This window comes from Stigmatopora argus, chromosome 11 (assembly GCF_051989625.1).
Source record: "Stigmatopora argus isolate UIUO_Sarg chromosome 11, RoL_Sarg_1.0, whole genome shotgun sequence".
NCBI classification, from domain to species: Eukaryota; Metazoa; Chordata; class Actinopteri; order Syngnathiformes; family Syngnathidae; genus Stigmatopora; species Stigmatopora argus.
This window is the reverse complement of record NC_135397.1, coordinates 6,069,484-6,093,637: the sequence shown is the minus strand read 5'-3', so window position 1 is coordinate 6,093,637 and position 24,154 is coordinate 6,069,484. Positions and strand designations below refer to the sequence as shown.

The window sequence follows — 24,154 nt, the reverse complement described above, 5'->3', positions numbered from 1 at the left end:
TACGATGTCGTTTTTTAAGAAAAAAGCCTTACTATACTATGTCATTTTTTAGGGAAAAAGCCTTACTATACTATGTCGTTTTTAAAGAAAAAAAAGCCTTTCTATACTATGTCGTTTTTTTTTTTAGGAAAAAAAGCCTTACTATAATGTTATTTTTTAGGAAAAAAAGCCTTACTATACTATGTCGTTTTTTAGGAAAAAAAGCCTTACTATACTACGTCGTTTTTTTTTAAAGAAAAAAAACCTGACTATACTATGTCGTTTTTTAGGGAAAAAAAGCCTTACTATACTATGTTATTTTTTAGGGAAAAAAAGCCTTACTATACTATGTCATTTTTTTAGGAAAAAAAGCCTTACTATACTACGTTGTCTTTTGGGGAAAAAAGCCTTACTATACTATGTCGTTTTTTAGGAAAAAAGCCTTACTTTACTATGTCGTTTTTTAGGGAAAAAAAGCCTTACTATACTATGTCGTTTTTTAGGGAAAAAAAGCCTTACTATACTATGTCGTTTTTTAGGAAAAAAAAGCCTTACTATACTACGTTGTTTTTTGGGGAAAAAAGCCTTACTATACTATGTCATGTCATTTTTTAGAAAAAAAAGCCTTACTATACTATGTCATTTTTTTAGGAAAAAAAAGCCTTACTATACTATGTCATGTCATTTTTTAGGAAAAAAAAGCCTTACTATACTATGTCGTTTTTTAAGAAAAAAGCCTTACTGTACTATGTCGTTTTTTAAGAAAAAAAGCCTTACTATACTATGTCGTTTTTTAACGAAAAAAAGCCTTACTATACTATGTCGTTTTTTTTTTAAGAAAAAAAACCTGACTATACTATGTCGTTTTTTAGGGAAAAAAAGCCTTACTATACTATGTTATTTTTTAGGGAAAAAAAGCCTTACTATACTATGTCGTTTTTTAGGAAAAAAATCCTTACTATACTATGTCATTTTTTAGGAAAAAAAGCCTTACTATACTATGTTGTTTTAAAGGAAAAAAAGCCTTACTATACTATGTAGTTTTTTAGGGAAAAAAAAGCCTTACTATACTATGTCGTTTTTTAAAAGAAAAAAAGCCTTACTATACTATGTCGTTTTTTAGGGGGAAAAAGCCTTACTATATTATGTCATTTTTTTAGGGAAAAAAGCCTTACTATACTATGTCGTTTTTTTTAGACAAAAAGCCTTACTATACTATGTAGTTTTTTTTTTTTACAAAAAGCCTAGACTATACTATGTAGTTTTTTTTAGACAAAAAGCCCTACTATACATGGTCGTTTTTTTAAAGAAAAAAAGCTTTATTATACTATGTCGTTTTTTTTTTTTGAAAAGCCTTACTGCACTTGGTCGTTTTTTTAAGAACAAAAGTCTTACTATATTATGTCGTTTTTTTAACAAAAAAGCCCTACTATACTATGTCGTTTTTTAAGGGGGGAAAAAAGCCTTACTATACTATGTCGTTTTTTTAAAGGAAAAAGCTTTACTATACTATGTCGTTTTTTAAAGAAAAAAAGCCTTACTATACATTGTCGTTTTTTAAGAAAAAAGCCTTACTATACTGTCATTTTTTTAAGAAAAAAGCCTTACTTTACTATGTCGTTTTTTAAGAAAAAAAGCCTTACTATACTATGTAGTTTTTTTTTTTTACAAAAAGCCTAGCCTTTTTTAGGGGGGAAAAAGCCTTACTATACTATGTAGTTTTTTTTAGACAAAAAGCCCTACTATACATGGTCGTTTTTTTAAAGAAAAAAAGCTTTATTATACTATGTCGTTTTTTTTTTTTTTTAAAAGAGCCTTACTGCACTTGGTTGTTTTTTTAAGAACAAAAGTCTTACTATATTATGTCGTTTTTTTTAACAAAAAATCCCTACTATACTATGTCGTTTTTTAGGGGGGAAAAAGCCTTACTATACTATGTCGTTTTTTAAAGGAAAAAGCTTTACTATACTATGTCGTTTTTTAAAGAAAAAAAGCCTTACTATACATTGTCGTTTTTTAAGAAAAAAGCCTTACTATACTGTCGTTTTTTTAAGAAAAAAGCCTTACTTTACTATGTCGTTTTTTAAGAAAAAAAGCCTTACTATACTATGTCGTTTTTTAGGGGGAAAGCCTTACTATACTATGTCGTTTTTTTAGACAAAAAGCCCTACTATACATGGTCGTTTTTTTAAAGAAAAAAAGCTTTATTATACTATGTCGTTTTTTTTTTTTTAAAAGAGCCTTACTGCACTTGGTCGTTTTTTTTAAGAACAAAAGTCTTACTATATTATGTCGTTTTTTTAACAAAAAAGCCCTACTATACTATGTCGTTTTTTAGGGGGGAAAAAGCCTTACTATACTATGTCGTTTTTTAAAGGAAAAAGCTTTACTATACTATGTCGTTTTTTAAAGAAAAAAAGCCTTACTATACATTGTCGTTTTTTAAGAAAAAAGCCTTACTATACTGTCGTTTTTTTAAGAAAAAAGCCTTACTTTACTATGTCGTTTTTTAAGAAAAAAAGCCTTACTATACTATGTCGTTTTTTAGGGGAAAAGCCTTACTATACTATGTCGTTTTTTAGGGGAAAAGCCTTACTATACTATGTCGTTTTTTAAGAAAAAAAGCCTTACTATACTATGTCGTTTTTTAGGGGAAAAGCCTTATTATACTATGTCGTTTTTTTTAAAGAAAAAAAGCCTTACTATACTACGTTGTTTTTTTTTTCAAGAAAAAAGCCTTACTCTACTATGTCGTTTTTTAGTGAAACAAGCCATACTTTACTATGTCGTTTTTAGGAAAAAAAGGCTTACTATACTATGTCATTTTTTAGGGAAAAAAAGCCTTACTATACTATGTCGTTTTTTAGGGGGGGGGAAAGCCTTACTATACTATGTCATTTTTTTGAAAAAAAAAAGCCTTACTATACTATGTCGTTTTTTAGGGGGAAAAAGCCTTACTATATTATGTCATTTTTTTAACAAAAAAGCCCTACTATACTGTCATTTTTTAGGGGGGAAAAAGCCTTACTATAATGTTATTTTTTAGGAAAAAAAGCCTTAATACTATGTCGTTTTTTAGGAAAAAAAGCCTTACTATACTATGTCGTTTTTTAGGAAAAAAAGCCTTACTATACTACGTCGTTTTTTAGGAAAAAAAGCCTTACTATACTATGTCATTTTTAAGAAAAAAAACCTTACTATACTATCTAGTTTTTTAGGGAAAAAAGCCTTACTATACTATGTCGTTTTTTTAGGAAAAAAAGCCTTACTATACTATGTCGTTTTTTTAGTGAAAAAAGCCTTTCTATACTATGTCGTTTTTTAGGAAAAAAAGCCTTACTATACTATGTCATTTTTTAGGGAAAAAAGCCTTACTATACTATGTCGTTTTTTTAAAGAAAAAAAGCCTTACTATACTATGTCGTTTTTTAAGAAAAAAGCCTTACTATACTGTCGTTTTTTTAAAAGAAAAAAGCCTTACTATACTATGTCGTTTTTTAAAGAAAAAAGCCTTACTATACATGGTCATTTTTTAAGAAAAAAGCCTTACTATCCTATGTAGTTTTTTTAGACAAAAAGCCTTACTATACTATGTAGTTTTTTTTTTTAGACAAAAAGCCTTACATGGTCGTTTAAGAAAAAAAGCTTTACTATACTATGTCGTTTTTTAAAGAAAAAAGCCTTACTGCACTTGGTCATTTTTAAGAACAAAAGCCTTACTATACTATGTCGTTTTTTGTAAAGAAAAAAACCTTACTATACGATGTATTTTTTTAAAGAAAAAAGCCTTACTTTACTATGTCATTTTTTAAAGAAAAAAAGCCTTACTATACTATGTCGATTTTTTAAGAAAAAAGCCTTACTATACACAGTCGTTTTTTAAGAAAAAAACTACTATACACAGTCGTTTTTTAAGAGAAAAGCCTTACTATACATGGCCGTTTTTTAATTTTAAAAAGCCTTACTATAGTGGTCATTTTTTAAGGAAAAAAGCCTTACTATACATGGCCATACTAAGGCTTTGACTATGTATAGTAAGGCTTTTTTTTTCTTAAAAAATGACCATGTATAGTAAGGCTTTTTCTTTTAAAAATGACCATGTATAGTAAGACTTTTTTTTCTTAAAACACGACCATATATAGTAAGGCTTTTTATCTTAAAAAACAACCATAAATAGTAAGGCCTTTTTCTTAAAAAATGACCATGTAGAGTAAGGCTTTTTTTCTGAAAAAAAAGACCATGTATAGTAAGCCTTTTTTTTCCTTAAAAAATGACTATGTTTAGTAAGGATTTTTTGTTAACAAAATGACCATGCATACTAAGGCTTTTTTCCTTTAAAAATGACCATGTATAGTAAGCCTTTTTTCTTAGTATACATGGTCTTTTGTTTTTACAAAAAAGACATACTATACATGGTCATTATTTAAAATTTTGAAATGTACATGCATCAAATTAGCCATCCATCACAGTCCTCCGTGACTGATCTAATTGCATTCCAACTTTTGGAAAAAAAAAGACATGACTGCGTTTTGTTGAATTTTATCTGACACTGCCAGAATATGACAGCTGTCTGCGCTGGATCCAAAAGTTTCCCAGGGATGCCAGGGATAATATTTTTTGTTGACACGGATTGTTTTTGTCCCCTTAGACCGAGCTGAGCGAACAAAGCAGATCGGAATATTTTTCCAGAGACGGACAAATCCCAGAGTCTTTCAACGGTGCCGCAAAAATAAAGAAGACAGTGCTTCAAAAGGTGTAAGTATGATCTAATTCAGAACTTTCCGACCCCTACGCTCAGATGGGACGCTCGACTATGTCCTTATCTTGTCTCGTTCAGAGCCCAAATATCTGACGTCCAGCAAGAGAAGATTGAGCAAAGAACCCAAGACCAAAATGCAAAGCTCCGGCTCGGAAATCCAGAACAGAGTTCCTTGGATAGTGACACCGGCTTTGGGAGAACTTTGAATTCAAGTCCCCCTCAAAACGCGGCGGTCCCCAGCTCAAACACCATCCACTCTCCGGACTCACCCTCGATAGGTTTGTCCCCCCAGGAAATCCTTCCGGGAACCAGGCGGAGCAAGAGGAGCAAACCCAGCGATTGGCAAGACCCTCGCCCACCGAAGGCCATGAGGACAGGCCCGGCCGGCCCTCCGGCCGCAACCCAACCTCAGTCCAGCACGCAAATACCCCGAGACGACTCTCTTCCTCCTTCCAAGGCTTTCCCGGTCTCCGAATTCGAGAAAACCACGGCGGAAGTGGAGCCGCTTACTCCAGGGAAACGGGACCAGAGGCTCCCCCTGGCAAGCAATAACACCGCCCAGACGAAGCAAAACAGGCTGGCCGCAAGTGGAAGGGGCCTATCTGTCAAGTTCGCATCCTCCCGCTCCTCTATTGGTTCCAGATCCGCGGGCGAGCCGGAGGAAAGGAAAGACGTGCCCAGAACCTCCAGATTACGACGTCACAAGAGGTCCTGAGGGGGGGGACTAGCGGGGGTGAGGGTCCAAACGCTCGACGCCACGCGGCCTCGGCTAAGCCGCCGGATATGAAAGGGTAACGTCGCGACGCATGCACACATGGCCTTTTACTACAATGTCTATTCTTTTTCCCACAAAGCCACACATGCAGCTCGTTCGGCTACGGCACACATAATTGATACGTTTTGAGTTATGTTTTGTCAAATACTTGAAACAGACTTCGCCTCCACCCATAAGTAGCGGTGGTCAAGAGAGGCTTGCGAATGAAAGTCAAAAACCCTTAATTGGAGTTTAGACTCGGGTTTTTGTGTTAAAGATCGGGGATTTCAGACAGGCAGGAGCCGCGCAGTACGTCATGGCTTTTAGGCTGAAATACTGGCTCCGACGTGTCTGTAAACTGTCCACTTTTCTCGCTCTGATTGATGGCTCTTTCCAACTCGAGCTCATCTGTTTGTTTTTTCTTTTTTTCTTCTAATTTTTTGAGCGTTTTCATTCATACATCATTTCCATTCATGCCCCTTTCTTCATTTGTAATCCAAGCAAAAGGAGTCTTTCACTTTTGAAGCCTGCAAATGCAAAGAATTGAAATGTTAGCATTTTTTTTAGTAATGTTGCACATTATTCCCCCGTTTTTTTGCAGTTTGCGCCACACCGCGGAAAACGGGGGACTACTGCGGAAATATTTTCCTTAAAAAATATTTCCACAGTAGTCCCCCCGTTTTTCACGGTGTGCCGCAAAAACCAGCAGGACCCCGAGAAAACGACACTATTCCACACTGTCCAGAACAAAGACATCTTTAATTCTCTTTTCATACAAAATATTTAATAAATACAACTTTCAAAAATATATTGCCAGATCAACACATTGTTCTCAAGTTCAAACAAGTCAAAAAGAACGGACAAAAACGTTGCCGCCATCTCCAAAGAGTTAGCAGACGAGATCACCGTGTTTGTCTTTTTAAGAGCCTCATTAAAATGAAATGTGCACAGAAAGGATGCAAACAATGACTTGTCAAGGGAGGCAGTGTATTTATTGCCAATTTTGACAGGATTCCCACGTCCAACCAACTTACTTACCCTTCAAGTACTCACAGCCCGGTCGTATTACGATGGGAATCCCCACTCGTCGCTTTTGAAAATGGGAGTCAAACTTTGAAGGCCGCTTTTGTTCCCTTAAATTCATTAACAGTCTGATGGCAAGCAATATGTCTGCCACCACGTACGTCCGTGCCTCGTAGCAAGCATTTGCCTTCAGTCAATGTCCTGGCAACAAATGAAATGTCAAATTGCGTTTAAAAAACAAAAAAACGAGAAAAAAAAAAAGTCTCAGGCCCAAAACGCCCATTGTTTGTTTGCCTTTGAAATTCTGACATTTTGGCTTTATAGAACGCAGTGGAGATAACAAAGAGTCATTGAAAGAAATGGTAAGCTTCCGCCGCTATCAAAACCTTCAAACTAGACAGAACATATAAATAAAAAGGAATGATATCTTAAGGCTCTTGATTATTAAATTAATAAATCAAATATACACAATGATTAATAAAAAAAAATGTACATATCTACATGTTCTAAATCAACATAAATTCTTCATATTGGCAGCCATGGCTGACATTTAAAGCAACCCACCCCGCCGCCCATCTACCTGTCCACCTCCCACCCCTCCCCAAAATAACAATAAATAATAAACTTGCTCTTTTTTTCCTCATTTGACAGTGGCCAAGTCTAAAGTCGAAAAAGGCACTTTTTTCTGAAACGGTACTAGAAAGAATTCAAAGAACACTCGCTAAGATGATTAGCTCTAGTGCCGAACACAACAGGGTTGTTTTAGTCATTGTACAACAATCACAACAGGAGCCCGTTCCACGTGTCCACAAACTATAAAAAAAAGGAGAAGGGGGCGGGGCTGAAATATAGCGGAGTAAACTTAACTTTTTCGGTGTTGCCGATGACGACAGAAGTCCAAACGTGGGCTCCGTAGAGTTCGTGGCTCGCCGACGTCGGGACCGGGAGAGTTCGCTGGCCCTCGCTGCCGGCCCTCCCACTTGGGACATCTCTCGCCGTCGACATACTACAGTGAAAGGTACGCCGGTGCCTTGTGTTTCCAGCCGACCAAAGCAACCGTCACTGCCAGTGTAAGCCAGCTTGTCAAAACTTAAATTAACACGGGGAAGTAGCAGTGGGAGGGCGGGAGAAGAAGAAAAAAAATTGGAGAATACCGTAGGGTCGTGACGTGACGCCACGCCACGCGTGAGCCCCCCGGGGGGGGCCTCGGGGGGGTGTTGCCACCGACGTCGAAGGCTCGGTTGCACGGCAACGCGGCTGTCCGCTATACTATGTAGTCCATTCTGTTGATGCTGTTTGCCGTCTCCAAGTCTCTGTTGTCCTGTTTGTTAGTCCAATTGGGGTGTCTGGCGGCCGAGTTGGGGCCGGACATCTTGTCGTCCCGCTCCACCAGCGTGTACGCCGGCTGCTTGGCGAAGCGGCCCTTCTGCAGGTGCCTCTCCTTGTCGTCCTCGTCCCCCTCGGGGTGATTTGTCCTCATGTTGGCGATGATGGAGTTCTTGCGCTCGTAGTCTTTGATGGCCACCGAGAGGCCCACGTGCTTCTCGATGGGGTTCTTGATCTGGTTGAGCTGCTCGCGCACGTTGTTGGTGGTGTTGTCCTCGGAGCCGGCGGCGGCCGAGGCCCCGCCCCCGCCGCCTGCGCCGCCCGGGTTGCTCTGCTTCCGCCGCCGCCGCATGCACCAGAGCAGGACGGAGATGAGCAGGAGGACCCACAGGACGATGAAGATGGAGCTGAGCAGGGGAACTAGGTAGTCTGGAGACAAGGGGGAAATTCAAAAGGTCATCCGGATCCAGGGTGAAAGCGCGGGGAGGGGGTTCAGCTTCAAAACACTTGGTCTGTTACTGCAACCTGACCTCCCCGAGCAGGGGGGGAGGGGATTCTTTGAGCTGTCACCGGCTTGATGAATGGCGGACATGTGGGGGTCTTAGGAGGCACAAAGCCCGGCGGCTCTGCTCTTTCCATCCCCGGCCCGTTCGGACGGACCGAATTCTCGTCTAACTCAATTACACCTGACGTGACGTCGGCGGAAGGAATGCGTCGCCGCCTGCGGTTATTTTTAACGCATCGGCGCCGATAGAGGAGCACCAATTTTTTTTTATTAGAACGGGACACTAAAACTAAACAAGCAGATTATTTTAACTCTTAAGCGTTTTTTTCTAAAATAAAGCTACCTGTCCAATCCATTAACCATGAATAAAATAGATCTATTCAATTAACAGCAAAAAAATGTTATTTTCGAAATGCAAAAAAAGATTAAAAGAAAAACTACAGGGAATATGAACTTTGTCATGTCACTATTTTTTTTAAATTATATAAAAAACTAAATATATATTTTAAATTAAAAAAATATTGACACAAAAACAAAAAACTAACTATAAATGCAAGTGTCAAATTAATTTGTAATAAAATAAATTGAAGTAATTATTCTTCTTTTTTAATAAAGTAAAAATGGAATTTAAAAAAAAGCATACCGGTTTTGCTGGGGCTCGGCACGCGCACTTCCACGATGGACGCGATGATGGTGTTGTTCCCGTTGCGTTTGCTGACCACGTCGATTAGCCGCTCGGTGATCTCTTTGATGGGACTCCGGTCCAAACGATGCTCCTCTGTCGACTACAAGCGCAGGAAAGACGAAAAAAAAGATGACGTTTTCACTTCCAAGCAACACGGCCAAACCCGAACACTGACGTAAATTGCACTCACGATGCAGACGTGGATCTCGTTGCTAGCCGAGAACGACGGGTCACAGGTTATGGACACGGAATGCTCCAAGGAGAAATTCTTCACCAGGTACAAACGTCTCAGCTGGTTACACACATTCTCCACCGTCAAGCTCTGCACACCCTGGGCAAAAAAATAAAATAAAAATGAGGCAAAATGTTCAGACAAATAGAAAAGCGAGGCCCGAACAGGAAGTGGGAGGCGGCTCGGCACACATCCTCCAAGCTAACGAGTTGAGATGGGAGAACACCAACTTGTGCCTTTATCTGCTGTCGTGTCTTTTGAGTGATGAGCACATGTGGCGACAGTCGCCAGTCTTCCCCGTCGAGCCAAGTGATACCGAAACTAATCTCATTTGGCAGCGTCCCAAAAGCCCACTCGCAAAAAGATGAATGCGGGTTTAGGAGAGGTGGCGCTTTTACTTACTTGGTGGTACCCTAACTTGGCTTAGATATTATTCTAGATATGTGCAGTTACCGTACAATACAGTTTAATGTAATCTATACTGCAATTTTGGCAGACTCCATTCAAAAGCAAAAGTCATTTTTACCCTGAAACGTGACATCAAAGCCTTAAATTAGAATTTTAACCGAGCATTTACTCTAATCTAACTGTTTATTATTTTAATTGTAATATATTTACATCACTGTCAAAGACACTGAACCAGTTACAGGGCATGTGGTAATTAATAAAAAAAAAAAAAGGTTAAAAACCCTTTTGAAGATGAATTAAAAAGTGGGATAACTCACCCTAGACAAGATGTCCTTGTTGAAGGTGAAGGTGATGTTGGTACAGCTATTGTCCTCGTAGCTGGAGCTGGGGTGACACTTGGGGGTCGGTGGAAGCGGACCGGGGCGCCAGCACTCCCCGAGTCCGAGGCAGGGTTTGACAAAACAGTGGCCGTCTCTAATGGGGAGGCAGCTCTGGCCCGAAGGACAGCCACTTCGGCCTTTGCTGCCAAGGTGGCACGCTATTGGACCACAAAACATCTGGACAAAAAGTAGTAAGAACACAAATTAGGACCATCAGAAATGTTTCAGCATGTCAAGTCTTGTTTGTGTTTTCCTGCCTCTTTTATGCTAATTAAATTGAATTAAATGATCATGTTTCAGCTCCCTTTACTGTTCTATTACATTTGTTATTTTTTGTATGACTCAGGTTTATTTTTCCTTTAAAAGTTTTTAAATTAAAAAGTTAGTTGTTTTTTTTTATTATTGTCCCATTGGGGTACATCTGTAGGGAAATTGTAACATAATAATACAATGGACCCTCACATATTCAACCATTCATTGATTGAATTTAAAGTTCCTTTTTAAAAACCAATCCATTTTTTTAAAACTTCCATTAAGATGGGCATCAATGTTTTGCCCATTTTTACTCATTTTGGTCACGAATGGCTGGGGTCTACTGTTCGCGAATCATTTCTGTAGTTTACAAAAGTCCTTTTCTCTTCCTAAATCCCCATGATGCATTTCCCCGAGAGGAAACGACAGCATTGTTTGATCTGACGTTGGTACGGAAAGAAGAACGGCGCCCGAGGCTTTGCCTTTTATCAAATGACTCGGCCTCCTCCAGCGCAAAAAAAAAAAAACTGGCACATAACCAACGACCATTGTTTCCTTTCAAAACAAAGCGCATCATCGCAGTTGAGAACCTGACACTGCACAGCAAAGCCGCCGCACATGACCGACTGAATATTAGTGGCCCGACCCAAGATATTTTCATGCTTCCTCACACCCCCATCTAATCCTGCCATTGTTCACACACACGCTCCCAATAGACGAATATTAACACTTGGTGACACACACGTGGTCCGTGCTTTGCATACCTTTGTGCATATGACTTTCCCATTGAAACAGTGGCAAGTGTTGCAGTCGTCATCCCATTTGACCCCGTCTGAGATCACGCGGCCGTTAACGGAGCAGGCTTTTCTTGACGCTGCATTTGAATAAAACAAACATAATTTAAACAATAGAAAATGTGAATGAAAATTATCAATGAAATGATTTTTTTTACACCATCTTTGGTTTCTAAAGACGCAGTGTTTGCATAATGGTTTAAAAAAGTGAGATGGTGATGAAAGCAAACACTGGATCGGATCCAATCCTGTGATCAAATCGTTAATCTTGTGATAAATGAAGGTCTATGCATAAATAGATGGAAGGGTACAGTATTCTATGACAACCAACTCCGTTCTCCCCTACAGTGCGTGCTATAAATGGAGCATTTTTCTTTTGACAGTAGGCCTTGTACCTTCTTGACACTGTGTCCCACTCCTGTCTGGCGGGCACAGACATCGGTAGCCGTTAATTTCGTCGACACAAGTGGAGCCAAAGGAGCACGGGGAGGACTGGCATTCATTGATATCTGCAGCAAGGAAAGACAAAAAAAAAGCCTCCTTAGAGGACAGCCAGACAGAATGCAAACATTTGGGGATAATCAGTCGGCAAACAACTGTAAATCACTGAGCGAGTTCACCAAGGTCATGTGTCATTTAATCAGCCTAATAGTTCATTAAAAGATGAAAAACGTGTATTATTAAAATGGGCTGGATTCCCGCCGGCCCATCTTATTGAGCTTTAAAAGGGATCGTCAATCGCAAGTATGCAGGAGTTACAGGCTGGACTTAAGGGAACAAAGGGCTCGCAATGGGAAAGAATGTGGCCATCTGAAAGCCTTTAAGAGGGAAAACAATCTGTGTAATCAGTGTCAGAGAGCACGGCTGATTAGCTGTTGGCACACTAAGCCGCTTTCCCCCGGGGACTGCAGTGGGGCCTGGTGGAGTGACACCGAAATGGCTCGGCCTGGCCCGCAGCCCAACGCCCAGATAATTGGCCGGCTAGACCGGCCGTTTCGTAGCTGTCCTGTGGCCCGCCCGATACAAACGCGCGTGTGGGCGAGGTAAGCGGACGTAGATCTCAATACTCACTGATTCGACAGTCCGGGCCCGCGAAGCCCGGGGCGCACTCGCATCGGTACCAATTGTCGCCATCCACACAGGTTCCACTGTTGTAGCTGCAAAAGAGGCAAAAGGTTGGTACTTGCCAAAGATGAGGCTTGATTTTCAATTGTTACACTTGAATTGGCACCTAATGAGCCAATAAAATGGGTAAATTGGCCCGGATAATGGTGTTGGTGAAGTCACTGAGCTCCTTCTTGATTCAAACCCACATTACCATTTCAGCAATCGAACGTGCTGACTACCGAGGACCGACCGGTTACAGCAGGTCCTGTGCGTATGAGGTAAGCAAGTGACCTGGCATCCACCTAAGTGGACGTTAGATGAATCATGGAGGCCACAATAATAACATATGGTATGCAAGTGTGGCCTACATAATGCAAAATGCCATTGCCAGATCTCAATTATTATTTAGGGTCTCCTTCAGTGCATCTAAAGCCTTTTATTTTAGTGATCATTGCATACCTGTCAACCTCTGCCGATAACTGCCCTTATAAATGATTATGATTCCCCTTACAAACCCCCCAAAAAACCTTACAAACACCGTACGACGGGGTTTGTAAGGGGAATCAATCATTTATAAGGGCAGTTATCGACAGAGGTTGACAGGTATGTCATTGGCTGGATATCTCACACTGTCTATTACAGCCAATGAGATCAACAAGTAGCCTATAAAGAGTTACCTGACCTGAGAACCTTACCTGTATCTGAAACTAGACTTTTAGCTCAACAGTAAGCACGCCCAACTGCCACAGTGCCATTACGTGAATGAGACAGGGAGCACAGTGATGTCACCCCCACCATCAGACATTTATACCTGGATATTTTTTACAGTTCTTTGCTGTAAAGCAGCAATCTGTTTTTTTTAAATATCTTATTAATTTGCTACTAGTTTAACATTAATTTATTTTTTCCTGTAGTTATCACTTTGCAACTTTCAGGTTGCACTCACTTGCCAGTAAGTTTAACGTCAACTTACCATGGGTGTGGACTGCAGTCGTTGGTGTCTGAAAGAGAGAGTAAAAATTAATGAGCGTGTTTTATTTATTTATTTTTTCGTCTCCTCACGTCAGAGTGTTTGGTACACATAATAGCAAAGAACGCGTCCGGGCTTGCGTGCACTTTGGGTTCCGGATCCCATGCCGCCCTATGGTTGCGTCTTATTAACCGCACGGCTCCCCTCCCTTCCACCGCCGCCGTCACCACAACAACTCCACACACCCAGATTCACAACCACAGTCTCCACCGCCTCCTTTTGTGTTTTTTTTGCCCTCAAATGTCGGGGAATTTCTCTTTTTGAGCGCATGTGTTTGAGGGGCAGGGCGGCCGGTGAAAGAGAGCAGGGCTGCAGAACAAGCAGACATGTCACTGTTTGGACAAGAATGCAACAAGGAGAGGAGTGTGATTTGGACAAGGGAGGGAAACATCTGTCTCCACTTTGCTAAGCTTGAACCCCTTTTTCTCTCCACTCTCGTGGCCGGCCGGCCGCGGCTGGGGAGCGATTGACTTGAACATTTATTTATACAAACAGCATAAAGGACCTGCATCTCGCTGGCTGTTGGCTATTTGTCTTGGTGCCAATTCAACATGATGACACATTGTAGAACTAGGATTCATATTATTATAAATGATTTAAAAAAAAAAAAACATTTCAATGATACAAAATTCCCCAGTTAACCCTTTATACGCATTTGTATTGGCAGCGATCGATGGCGCCAAATGCAATACGCTTTGATTAGGAGGGTGAATCTTCCCACTCAAAAGGAATTGGACGGCTATTGTTGTCTAGGAGGCCATGAATTTTTTAAACAAAATCCTCAAGATGATACACACCTGATAAATAAACAAGTTTCAAGATGTACTATGCACAAACGTATAAAAACAACAAACCTCTTCTACAGTCAGTATCTTAGCATTCCTAGCCTTTGTGATAACGCTCCAATTGACCTTTAGTTAATTCCGAATAATCATTTATCGTAACTGGAGTCCACATGATTATTGGGAGGAAAAGAATACTAAATTACATCGACAAACTGACCAAAGATAGGTAAGCCAAGCTTGAGACATCAAACACATTCAAAGTATTTGAACCTGAAACTGCTGCCAAATGTGACTCAACAGAGCATTTTGTAAAGTATGTAAATACTTCTATTCGTGTGATTTCATAGTTTATTTTCAGGCTCCATGATTACTTTTCGGGTCCATTCTTGTCGGTTCTCATCATAGCATTTGTAATTTGATGTATGTTGACATATTTTTTCTTTTTTTTTTTTACTCTGTGTAATGTTTTGGTAAATTAGAGATCTTAATGCTGCACTGTGCATACCAATAAGTCGATAAGGTTAAAAAAAGAAGCAAAAATGTTATCCATATTGCTAAAATAGCCACAGCTTGTGTGTTGCAAACATATTTTGGTATAGATCAGGAAACTATATTAAGACCGATAGTAGAAATCAATGTTAACTGGTTAAATAATGAGAACACTCCCTTACTTTGGGTGCACGTGGGGCCCTCCCAGCCCTCCTTGCAGACACAGGAGAAAGAATCCCCCGTTACCACGCAGGTACCTCCATTCTCACAAGGGTTCGGAAGACAACTCGAATTCTTAGCTGCAGGAAAACAAAAAATGAAGCATATAGTTATGTCTGGAAGCACTTCCATGCTTATCAGTGAGGTGACCCGGACCGATGTCAACAACACGGTGCATCGCTATTTTTTTTAGCCGGGGATCCATTTTCTGTGGGTAGTCTACATTCCAAAACATTAAAGAATATTGTCAGCGCAATGGTGGTATTTAAGCATCTGTCTCTCAGCGCTTGTGGGAGGGCAAAATGGGCAGAGAAAGAGCGTTGACAGAATGAAGGGCTGAAATCTGCTTTGGGATCTAACTAGAAGACAGATCTCTACCACACAAGAGCGATGTGGAGGTGGGGCTCACCGATATTGCACGTTGTCCCCTCCCATCCCGGGGAGCACTTGCACTGGAAGGTGTTCCCCTCGTCATGGCAGGTGCCTCCGTTGTTGCAAGTGGCTTCGTCGCACTGACTTTCGCCTGGGGGGAGAATTTCATAAGGGTTGCGGCTACCAAATATACATACACTGTATTGTACACATAGCTCTTATACACTCATCAACACATACCACAAGCTTGTATAGGCAGACTACAAAAGAGTAAAGGGGAGCTAAAAGAAAAAAAAGGCGGTCGGGCGGGTCCTTACGGGAGTGGCACGTTTTCCCCTTCCAGCCATTCTTGCACTCGCAAAAGAAATCAGTCACCAGGTCCCGACACGTCCCACCATTATGACAGGGATTGGCGCTGCAGTCGTCAATGTCTGGTGCGGCGCGGAAGACGGGCGGGATTAATGCGGCGCACATCAAAAGGAGTCATTAAATGAGCTTTGATGTTCCCGTTAGGTACTCACTGATCTCACAGTGGTCGCCCTCCCAGCCGTCAGCGCAGATACACTGGTACACGCTAACTTTGTCGATGCATGTGCCGCCGTTGCGGCACGGGCTGCTCTCGCAGTCGTTGATATCTGAGATTTAAAAGATAGCGGTTGCATTTGGTTAACGCTGAAATAGTGGATTACTAAACATGGAGGATATGTTTGCAATATAAAAAAGGAGGTGATTGGGACAACGGTCAGGGATTATTAGGCCATTTGACTCAAATGTGCAGGTAATTGGATTAGAATTGAAAGGGTCAAATGTCAGAAATTGGCCAAGGCTTTGAATTTGGCTGCTTAGGCGGATGTAAACAAAAATATAATGACATAAAAAGGTGAATGAGTTGGAAGGTCTTACTTTCATGGCAGTAGGTTCCTCTGAAACCTTCTTGACATTCGCAACTGAACTGTCCAGCGGCTTGGCTCCGACACCTGCCATGAGGCCCACACACATTGGATGAAATGTAGCGCTCTCCTCCGGGCGTGCTGTTGGATGCCACCGCAACGGTGCAGCTGTCAATCACTGCACACAGACAGGTTTGCGGTCATGATTGAAAAAAAAAAAATGTAAACAACTGAAAACAGCCCAAAGAGATAGCTTCCAATATTTATAGTCATATAGCAAACAACAGTATTTAGTTACTACATTCAAAATTACATTACTGACCCCCTTAATCTAGACATATAGGTCAATTTTATTGTGTTTGGTCAATTTATTGGTCTGTAATGATCACTTATTTGGGCCTTTTGCCAGGAAAGCGCAATTTGTGGAGAAGCACTACCAATTTCGTCATACGCAGCTGGGTATGATGACAATTAGGCTTTTGTCGAGTCAATGATGATGACAAATCCTGTCTGATTATTATTATTATTATTATTAATAGTAACTATCCAATTTTGTGGGATGAACTGGACAACAATTCCCCAAAAATATATGCTTAGGTTAAAGTAGTTTTAAATCAAAAGGCTATTTCTAATGCATTGTCTGCACATATTGTGAAAAGATGATCAAAATGAGCAATAAATTATTATAAACAATTTAAGAGAATGTGCTCTAATTCCTTTGTTTCTCCTTGTTTGATCAGGTTAAGCAAATGGACTGAATGTAATCATTTAATTGTTGTCAATGAGAAAGAAAGTTTTAAATCAAAAGGCTATTTCTAATGCATTGTCTGCACATATTGTGAAAAGATGATCAAAATGAGCAATAAATTGTTATTATAAACAATATAACAGAGAATGTGCTATAATTCCTTTGTTTCCCCTTGTTTGATCAGGTTAAGCAAATGGACTGAATGTAATCATTTAATTGTTGTCAATGAGAAAGAATCTGCCTGTGCGGTTGGTCTACTCCGTCAATTAGACAAACACATGCACACACAATGTGCAGATTTGTAGAGGAGGAAAAAAAGAGATGGTCGCCCACCAAGTCATTCTTGGGAACTCACACACAGAGTACAATGAGCTTTTTGCCAGATTTTCTTCAACTCCAAGGGGAATCAATGGAAAAGATATGTGGAGGTGGAGTTTGTTCACCTTGGCCAAGAAAATCGAGCATAGGAACTCAATAACACAAAAAAGAAAAATGAAAAAAAAACAGGTATTGCACTCATGGGAAGAATCCATCTTAAGTGCTCCAATCTTTTATTTTAAAACACGTATCGTTTTACAGGACATTCCCGGAAAAGCCAGAAGACTTACCTTTACATGTGGTGGTGCGACAATGGTCTTTGAGGTGAGAGCAATTCTTGCCCTCGTAGTCCTCCGGGCAGGCGCAGTAGTAGTCTGTGGCCAAGTTGAAACAGGGTGCTCCATTCTGACACGGGTTGGGCGAGCAGTAATCGATATCCAGCTAGGGCAAGAAAAGTATAGTATAAACTTGATAGCTGACATACTTTCTGCTACACTAAACAGCAAAAAAAAAAGCCACAGCATCCTCCCTACAGGCCGTGCCAGGAAACAATACACACACACAAAGTACTTGTTGGAAAAAAAACAAGTCAGAGACATAAGAGCCGTCCTCAGAGTCTGGGCTACAGCACCGAGGAATGCATCCCAGTTAAGCTAGGGAAAGCTCCAGCAAAGCGTTCTCTTAAAAAGAATACTGCAGGGCAGCCATGTAGGAGGGTGGGAATGGCCCACGTGCGCACGGCGGTGGCGGCGTCTTACCTGGCAGAGATTCCCTGAAAATCTGGCCAGACAGAGACAGTGGAAGCCGTTGATGTCGTCCTGGCAACGCCCGCCGTTCAAGCAAGGCGAGCTGGCGCACTCGTCAATGTCCCTCTCGCAGTGCTCGCCGGTGAAGCCGGGGGGACACGTGCAGCGATAGTCGTTCACCAAGTCCTAAACAATACGCACACAACATCTTTAACTCTTGGCAGACTATATTGGATCCTTTAAAATAACTTTGCCTCATTAATGCATCAGATCATTTTGAGTCATGTAGGCCACACTCACTATAAATTTGGTATTCAACTACATCTACACTTTCAATAAGAAAAAATATAATACAACATTTTGTACAAATCATTTTTTGTTTTTACTGAAACAATGTTTTAAAGTTCTAATTTGACAATCAATTAGTTGTGGGTGGGCGATAACGGTAATCTCGCCGACAAAGTATAAATAACAAGATAGGAACTCTCAAGACAGTTTTTGACGCGTACCTGGCAGATTCCCCCATTTTGGCACTGGTCCATGCAGTCGTTTATATCTATGTGGGAAAAGAACATATGGTTAAACGGGCACACATTGATTTAAGTCAAAAGGAGTTGAAAATATTGCAGAAGAGGCACAATATGTTGAGCAATTCGCGAGCCAATCAAAATTCTTCCTGGAATTGTTTTTTAAAGCATCACAATTGGGCCCAATGGCGATACTATAAAGCTTCATTTGTGCAACATGGACCGACTGTTTTTGAGATACTATTTTTTAAATTATTACTTTTTTTATAAGAACAAGGCAGGAGTTTTATTCGGCCAGTCTGGCACGCCCGGAAAGCAATTTATAAAAATGAAAAAAATAAAATAAAAAATAGGCAAGGCTGTCGACATGGTCCGCAGCTGCAGCTGACAGCTGTCAACTTACTGACGTCACAGTTCTGGCCCATCCAACCGGGGACGCATTCGCAGAAGTACCCGCCAATCAGGTTGCGGCACGAGTTGGCATTCACGCAGGGCTTGGCGTCGCATTCGTTGGCATCTAGCGGGAAAGGGGGTCCAGCGAAGGGGGAGGAAAAAAAGAGGATGTCAGCTTGGTATTTACATGTGCAGTTGACAGCTATGTAGTGGCAGAGGGGAAGGAGAAGATTTGAGCAGGAAAGCTCACCTATCAAACATGTCTTTCCAGTCCACTGAGAGGGACAAAGACATTTGTAACCGTTGACAAGATCTTGGCAGGTCCCTCCATGATTACAAGGGTTTGGAGAGCAGTCATCAATATCTGCATGGAAAGAACAGTTGAGTTAAATAGATAGCTGGCAAAGAATAATACTCAAACTGAAGGAGAGCCAGTAGACATTTTTTTGACACCAAATTCCTTTTAACTCTTTCAGGGACAGCGGTTACGACAGTGGACCATTATTTAAAAGTTGCCCTTTATTTTTAAGGCAAGTGACTATTTATAACCTTTAAAAAAAAATGATCCAAGACTGCGAGTGCAAGTCTTACTCACTGAGAGTGCAGGAAGTGCCGCTCCAGCCTGGCAAACAGTGACATTCATAACCGTGACTGGTTTCTGAGCAGCTGCCGCCATTCGAGCAAGGATTGGACAAGCAGGCATGTTCCGCTAGGAAGCAAAAAAAGAAAGGTTACAAAATGACACGCAAACACAACACACCCTTCTGACTCATTCCACCCCACCTTCAATTAAGTAGGTAAGTAAGAAGAAAAAAAACCTACGCCCCCTCTAAAATCTCCCACCCAACAGCGAAGAAATCATCTTTCATGCCAAATTGACCCCGGCCAACGCGTGTGACTTCCCAATAACTTCCCGCCTGAGTGGGGGAACAAGTTGAGTGGAAGCCTGGGATGAGCGAGCCAATAAATGAACCCCAAATGATTTATTTCGGAGATGACTACGCAATCAAGATGAACGAGGACATCCCTCTGCTCCGACATGTCGACGTCACCCCCTTCCACTCCACACCTCCCGTCACGGAGGGCACGGTTTCCTGACATGCCGGCAGTTAAGCTGTCAGCACCCCGCGAGGCTCACATTTAATGAGCAAAGAACCATCGTCTCCGTGGTAAGTGTTTGCAGCAGCTGAACATTAGCATTGCTGTCTGCTTGTAACAGGGAGAGAAGGGGTAACAAGATGATCCACCACAGGAGATCAAACTCTGACAACCTGATTTGGGACTGATTCCAGACCCCCACTCTATTCTTCAAAATATAAGGTGTTGGTTTCATCTTTCTGGATGTTGCAAACGAGTTCATTGACACTCATACAAGAGTCACTGAGTGCAAAGAAAGGAGGGATTTTAAGATTATGACTTAAAATATCAGACAAGATTAGGCAGATACCAGTTATTTGAACATTATAATAATTATGGCTCCCATACTTTCAAATGTCAAACACTGCATCGCCTGACATGCTTGTCTATTTTTTTTTAATCATGTGCAAATTATATTTATGACACAAAGAAAACGCCTTATAGGTTTCCAATCTGCCTTTCTATCATGAAGACAAAATGTTGGAAACTATAACATCAAGCTGCCTCAGGTGAATTTTTCAAATTGATTCTGCGGGCAAGCTCATACCCACATTTAATCATGTAGTCATTTTTATATGTTTTAATTTCCTTTCCATTGAAGGGACATAAATCTCTTCCCATATTATATACAATAACAGAGAATGTGAAATGCTTGCAGCTTTGATTTTGTCTGTCAAAGCAACAACTAAAAGACATAAAAAAAAGAAAAACTGGTTTAAAAAAAAAAAAAAAAAACCTTTCCTTAAAGCAATGTAGCACTGTAAATCTGCACATTATGATCTTAGCAAGAGCAAAATAAGTGTTTAGACGTTACATAATAGCCTAACACCGTCTGAGCAGCATTTTTCAGTAGTAATCTGGTGGCACTCACCTCTCTCACAGTTGGCTCCAGAATAACCCTCCACACATGAACACTGGTACTTGTCCGGTCCCGTGTTGCTGCAAGTCCCTCCGTTAATGCACGGCTGATGAGTGCCACAGTAGTTGAGATCTGCAATATGAGTGCTTGTTTGGTTTCAAGTCTTCTAATGAACCAGACACCCTCAGTCCAAGTAGACTGGACGCCTGTCGCCATCAATTAACCCAACGACTTAAAGGTAAAACACAAACCTTTGTCGCAAAGATGCCCGCCCCAGTTGGTGTCGCAGAGGCACTGCCAGGGCTCCACGCAGGTGCCGTGTACACAGCCGGGGTGGGGGATACATTTGTCACAGTATTGTCCTTGCCAGCCGTACAGACACCTGCAAAGGAAACACAAAATGAGCTATCAGACTCTTTCGCAAAGCACGTAGCAGTTTTTGGCCACAGTAATGGTGGCACAGTCTAAAAACAACTGTTTAATCATTTGTTTAGTCCACATTACTTAGCAAGCAAGGGTAATCTGGATTTAACTAGTGGTCCACGGCCAACAAAAAAAGCAGTGTTTTTTTGTTTTGTTTATTAATTGTTAAGGTGCGTTGTATCTGACATTTAAAAAAACGGTCAAAAATACTGTCTAATAAATAAAAAATGTTTTTAAAATAAGTTTGTGATAATTGACTGCTGGGTCTTAAAAGGCCACACATCCAACTTGAAAGGCATACCGTTTATACAACAACTCAATGCTTGACTCCCATCGCTAAATTCTATTTCCAAAGGGCCTTTGCCATGCCTAACATTAGCATCGGAACACATCCCTCTGCGCAACAGTGTGCTTGCGGCTTGGCAGCGGCACAGAACTGCGTTGATCCCACCGGGATCTTCATGGTTCTGGTTCCCATGAGTCAGAAGTTAGGCTTTCTTTCAGGGGAGAGGAGAAAATCTCTCCTTCTTGCTGACCGCCAGCATGTACAGATCCATAATTACCCCCAAAAAACACTGCAACTGGGCATTATAATTAAATTCGCTCGATAAGTTTACCCCCATGGAAAGGTGACGAGAGTGGTGACAGTGAGACGGAGTGCCCTCTCTAAGAAACACATAGTGACTAGCCCCCAGAAATGGACTGTAAATAAAAACCTGTGGTTAAGTAAACCTCACTCTGTGATTAAAGAGGCTTTTCTTAACGGTATGCTAATCTTCTCTCAACGAGTGTCGGCGGAGGATTCCCCAGAAAGCTCCCAAAAGATTTTTTTTTTATTATGCAGCTAACTTACATGCGAATTCATCATAACTTTGAGCCGCAAACTACTCCACCTCTGAATGTAGAATACAAGAATGCTACAGATAATGCTTAGCAAGCAGGATGTTTACAGGGACACAGTTTCCAATCTATTATGCGCCTACACTAGATTCCCACAGCATCATTAGCATGGGTGACTGCCCTTGCCTTAAGGCATGTTTGATACAGGCGGTTATGAAAAAACATGAGCAAGTCAGCTCCAAACAGAGCCGCACCTGTGCAGGAAAACATTTCAACCTCTTGTTCAGCCAGTGGCCACACAAGCACTCACAAGAAACCCGATTGAGTTCAAAAGCTGGAGGAAAAACAAGCGCCTGTGCAGAAATTCAACCGACCGCACACTCCCTTGTATTTGATTTGGAGCCAAGGCAGACGACTAAGAAAGCAACTGTAGGGACTGAGCAGGGGGCCTCGTACAGGATGATGGACACAATGCCCATGCACGATACCCATCTGCGCTAAGGCTTTTCCTCTGGCTGTGTGAATAAACAGCATTAAGGAAGCCATTAGCTGCACAAACAATACGCTTTTAAAACAGCCAACGCTAAACGTTACACATGATTTGACTGATAACGCTAGCCTACTAATTAGAAGGAGAAGGAAAGGGGAAAAAAAAGTGGCCTCTTAGCCGCAAGCAGTTTTTCCCTTTAACAAGCTGCTTTTACAAGGAGCTCATCTGTGTTTATTATTAGGTGGTCATACCTCCAGATTTATGAAGGACAGACCTTCATTGAAATGTATTTTCAAGTGTCCAGTGCAAGCCGGACAACAGGTAGGTCATTTTCCATTGTGGTCAACACAACAGCTAAGAGGCAATTGGTGAGTTGAAATTCTATTGTTGCTCATTTTGTTATCATGCTCTGGGTTAACTGTTTACCATGTTAGAGTCAAACACTCGTCGACAACCCTTGTGAGGATAAATAGACGAATGAATGCAGGGAAATAAGGTAAACGCAATATTTCAAATTGGTTGCTGTATAATGCACTACAACCTCAATAAAACACGACCGTAATTGAAGACGCTTGGGAAAATATCAGTCAGACGATAAAAAAAAACGGCTGAGAAGAGATTGACTTACGTGCAAACCCCTGGCTCCTGGCATGATCCATGTTCGGTACTGCAGCCTTGTCGGCATATCGCTTGAAGAGAATGGACACGTTTCAAATCAACTGCTTGACAATTTAAAGACAAACTTTCCATCTTGAGCTTAACTGTATTAAACATTTTGCAATTATGTAACGCACATCTGTCACATGTCAATTAATTAGGATTTAGAAAACTTAGCAGAAAATGAGGCCAAGTTAATTTGGTCATCATGCTGACGACAGCATTTGAATAGAAATCGAAAAAGGGGGTGGGGTATTTATATAAACAAAGTCATCTATTCAGTAGCAATGACCCAGCAACCATGTATCAGCATGAGTCATACTGCAGTCTCTCCACTTATTTCCCAAAACAAATCATTTTTACTTTCCCAAAGCTTCCTTTCACAATTTAGTTCACACAAGTCACTCACTCACTGATCAGTCATCATTTCTTACCCGTGTTGCATTCTGGTCCTGACCATCCATCCAGACAAGTCTTGTTACCGTTGTAGTCGCACATGTAATGTCCAAAGAACTCGTCCCTGGGTCGACAGAACTTGTTGCAGCCGACGCCATAGTAGTGCTCGTCGCAGGTGACCCGGATCTGGTACTCGAACTGAGCGACGGGGCCATTGGGAGGCTTCTTGTGCCAGTTTGGGCTCGGGTTGATCTGGCCCGAGTACCAATATTTCTGTATCACCCTCTCATCTGCACCTTGAACATCACAACAAGTGACTGCATCAACACTGAGGAATCTGACATTTTTCGCTATAAAGCGTGCTGGAATGCACGCTGCATTTTCAAAGCGCATAACGGGACTTTGCAGTGGCTAACCGAAAATGCTTGAGCACAAATCGTAGAAGATACATGATTATATGTAATCAAAGCAACTATGTGTATTGGTTTACGAGAGCACTTACAGGAAATGCAGAAAAGAGAAGGCGGCTCTTACAAGCATTTGAAAACATCTTTTTTCTCTCACTCGCACTCCCTTACCAACCGTCCTAACTCCGTTTCCAACTCAGGTTTACAGCTTCATGCTGCCCTAT

The 24,154-nt window shown here is 41.1% G+C and overlaps 2 protein-coding genes across 13 annotated transcripts in view; one reads left to right on the top strand and one right to left on the bottom strand.

Moving 5' to 3' along the window:
• Positions 1 to 6,761, top strand: part of slx4ip (SLX4 interacting protein) — a 31,132-nt gene extending 24,371 nt beyond the window's left edge. For both annotated transcript variants that reach the window (XM_077612854.1, XM_077612853.1), the window contains exons 7-8: positions 4,628 to 4,734; positions 4,817 to 6,761. In XM_077612854.1, coding sequence (XP_077468980.1) covers positions 4,628 to 4,734; positions 4,817 to 5,453 — 744 coding nt within the window. In that variant the 3' untranslated portion in view covers positions 5,454 to 6,761. The remainder of the gene's footprint in view (positions 1 to 4,627; positions 4,735 to 4,816) is intronic.
• Positions 6,233 to 24,154, bottom strand: part of LOC144084422 (protein jagged-1b-like) — a 165,200-nt gene continuing 147,278 nt past the window's right edge. For 10 of the 11 annotated variants that reach the window (XM_077612824.1, XM_077612833.1, XM_077612832.1 and 7 more), the window contains 23 exons: positions 23,562 to 23,819; positions 23,099 to 23,159; positions 20,969 to 21,099; positions 20,730 to 20,849; positions 19,317 to 19,430; positions 18,972 to 19,085; positions 18,732 to 18,845; positions 18,311 to 18,357; positions 17,814 to 17,987; positions 17,346 to 17,496; positions 16,003 to 16,167; positions 15,621 to 15,734; positions 15,417 to 15,530; positions 15,137 to 15,250; positions 14,691 to 14,807; positions 13,178 to 13,205; positions 12,169 to 12,254; positions 11,493 to 11,606; positions 11,068 to 11,177; positions 9,989 to 10,228; positions 9,222 to 9,362; positions 8,990 to 9,131; positions 6,233 to 8,270 (listed from right to left, as the gene is read on the bottom strand). In XM_077612824.1, the coding sequence (XP_077468950.1) occupies positions 7,780 to 8,270; positions 8,990 to 9,131; positions 9,222 to 9,362; positions 9,989 to 10,228; positions 11,068 to 11,177; positions 11,493 to 11,606; positions 12,169 to 12,254; positions 13,178 to 13,205; positions 14,691 to 14,807; positions 15,137 to 15,250; positions 15,417 to 15,530; positions 15,621 to 15,734; positions 16,003 to 16,167; positions 17,346 to 17,496; positions 17,814 to 17,987; positions 18,311 to 18,357; positions 18,732 to 18,845; positions 18,972 to 19,085; positions 19,317 to 19,430; positions 20,730 to 20,849; positions 20,969 to 21,099; positions 23,099 to 23,159; positions 23,562 to 23,819 (3,260 nt within the window). In that variant the 3' untranslated portion in view covers positions 6,233 to 7,779. The remainder of the gene's footprint in view (positions 8,271 to 8,989; positions 9,132 to 9,221; positions 9,363 to 9,988; positions 10,229 to 11,067; positions 11,178 to 11,492; positions 11,607 to 12,168; positions 12,255 to 13,177; positions 13,206 to 14,690; positions 14,808 to 15,136; positions 15,251 to 15,416; positions 15,531 to 15,620; positions 15,735 to 16,002; positions 16,168 to 17,345; positions 17,497 to 17,813; positions 17,988 to 18,310; positions 18,358 to 18,731; positions 18,846 to 18,971; positions 19,086 to 19,316; positions 19,431 to 20,729; positions 20,850 to 20,968; positions 21,100 to 23,098; positions 23,160 to 23,561; positions 23,820 to 24,154) is intronic. The other variant, XM_077612835.1, reaches the window with a different exon arrangement.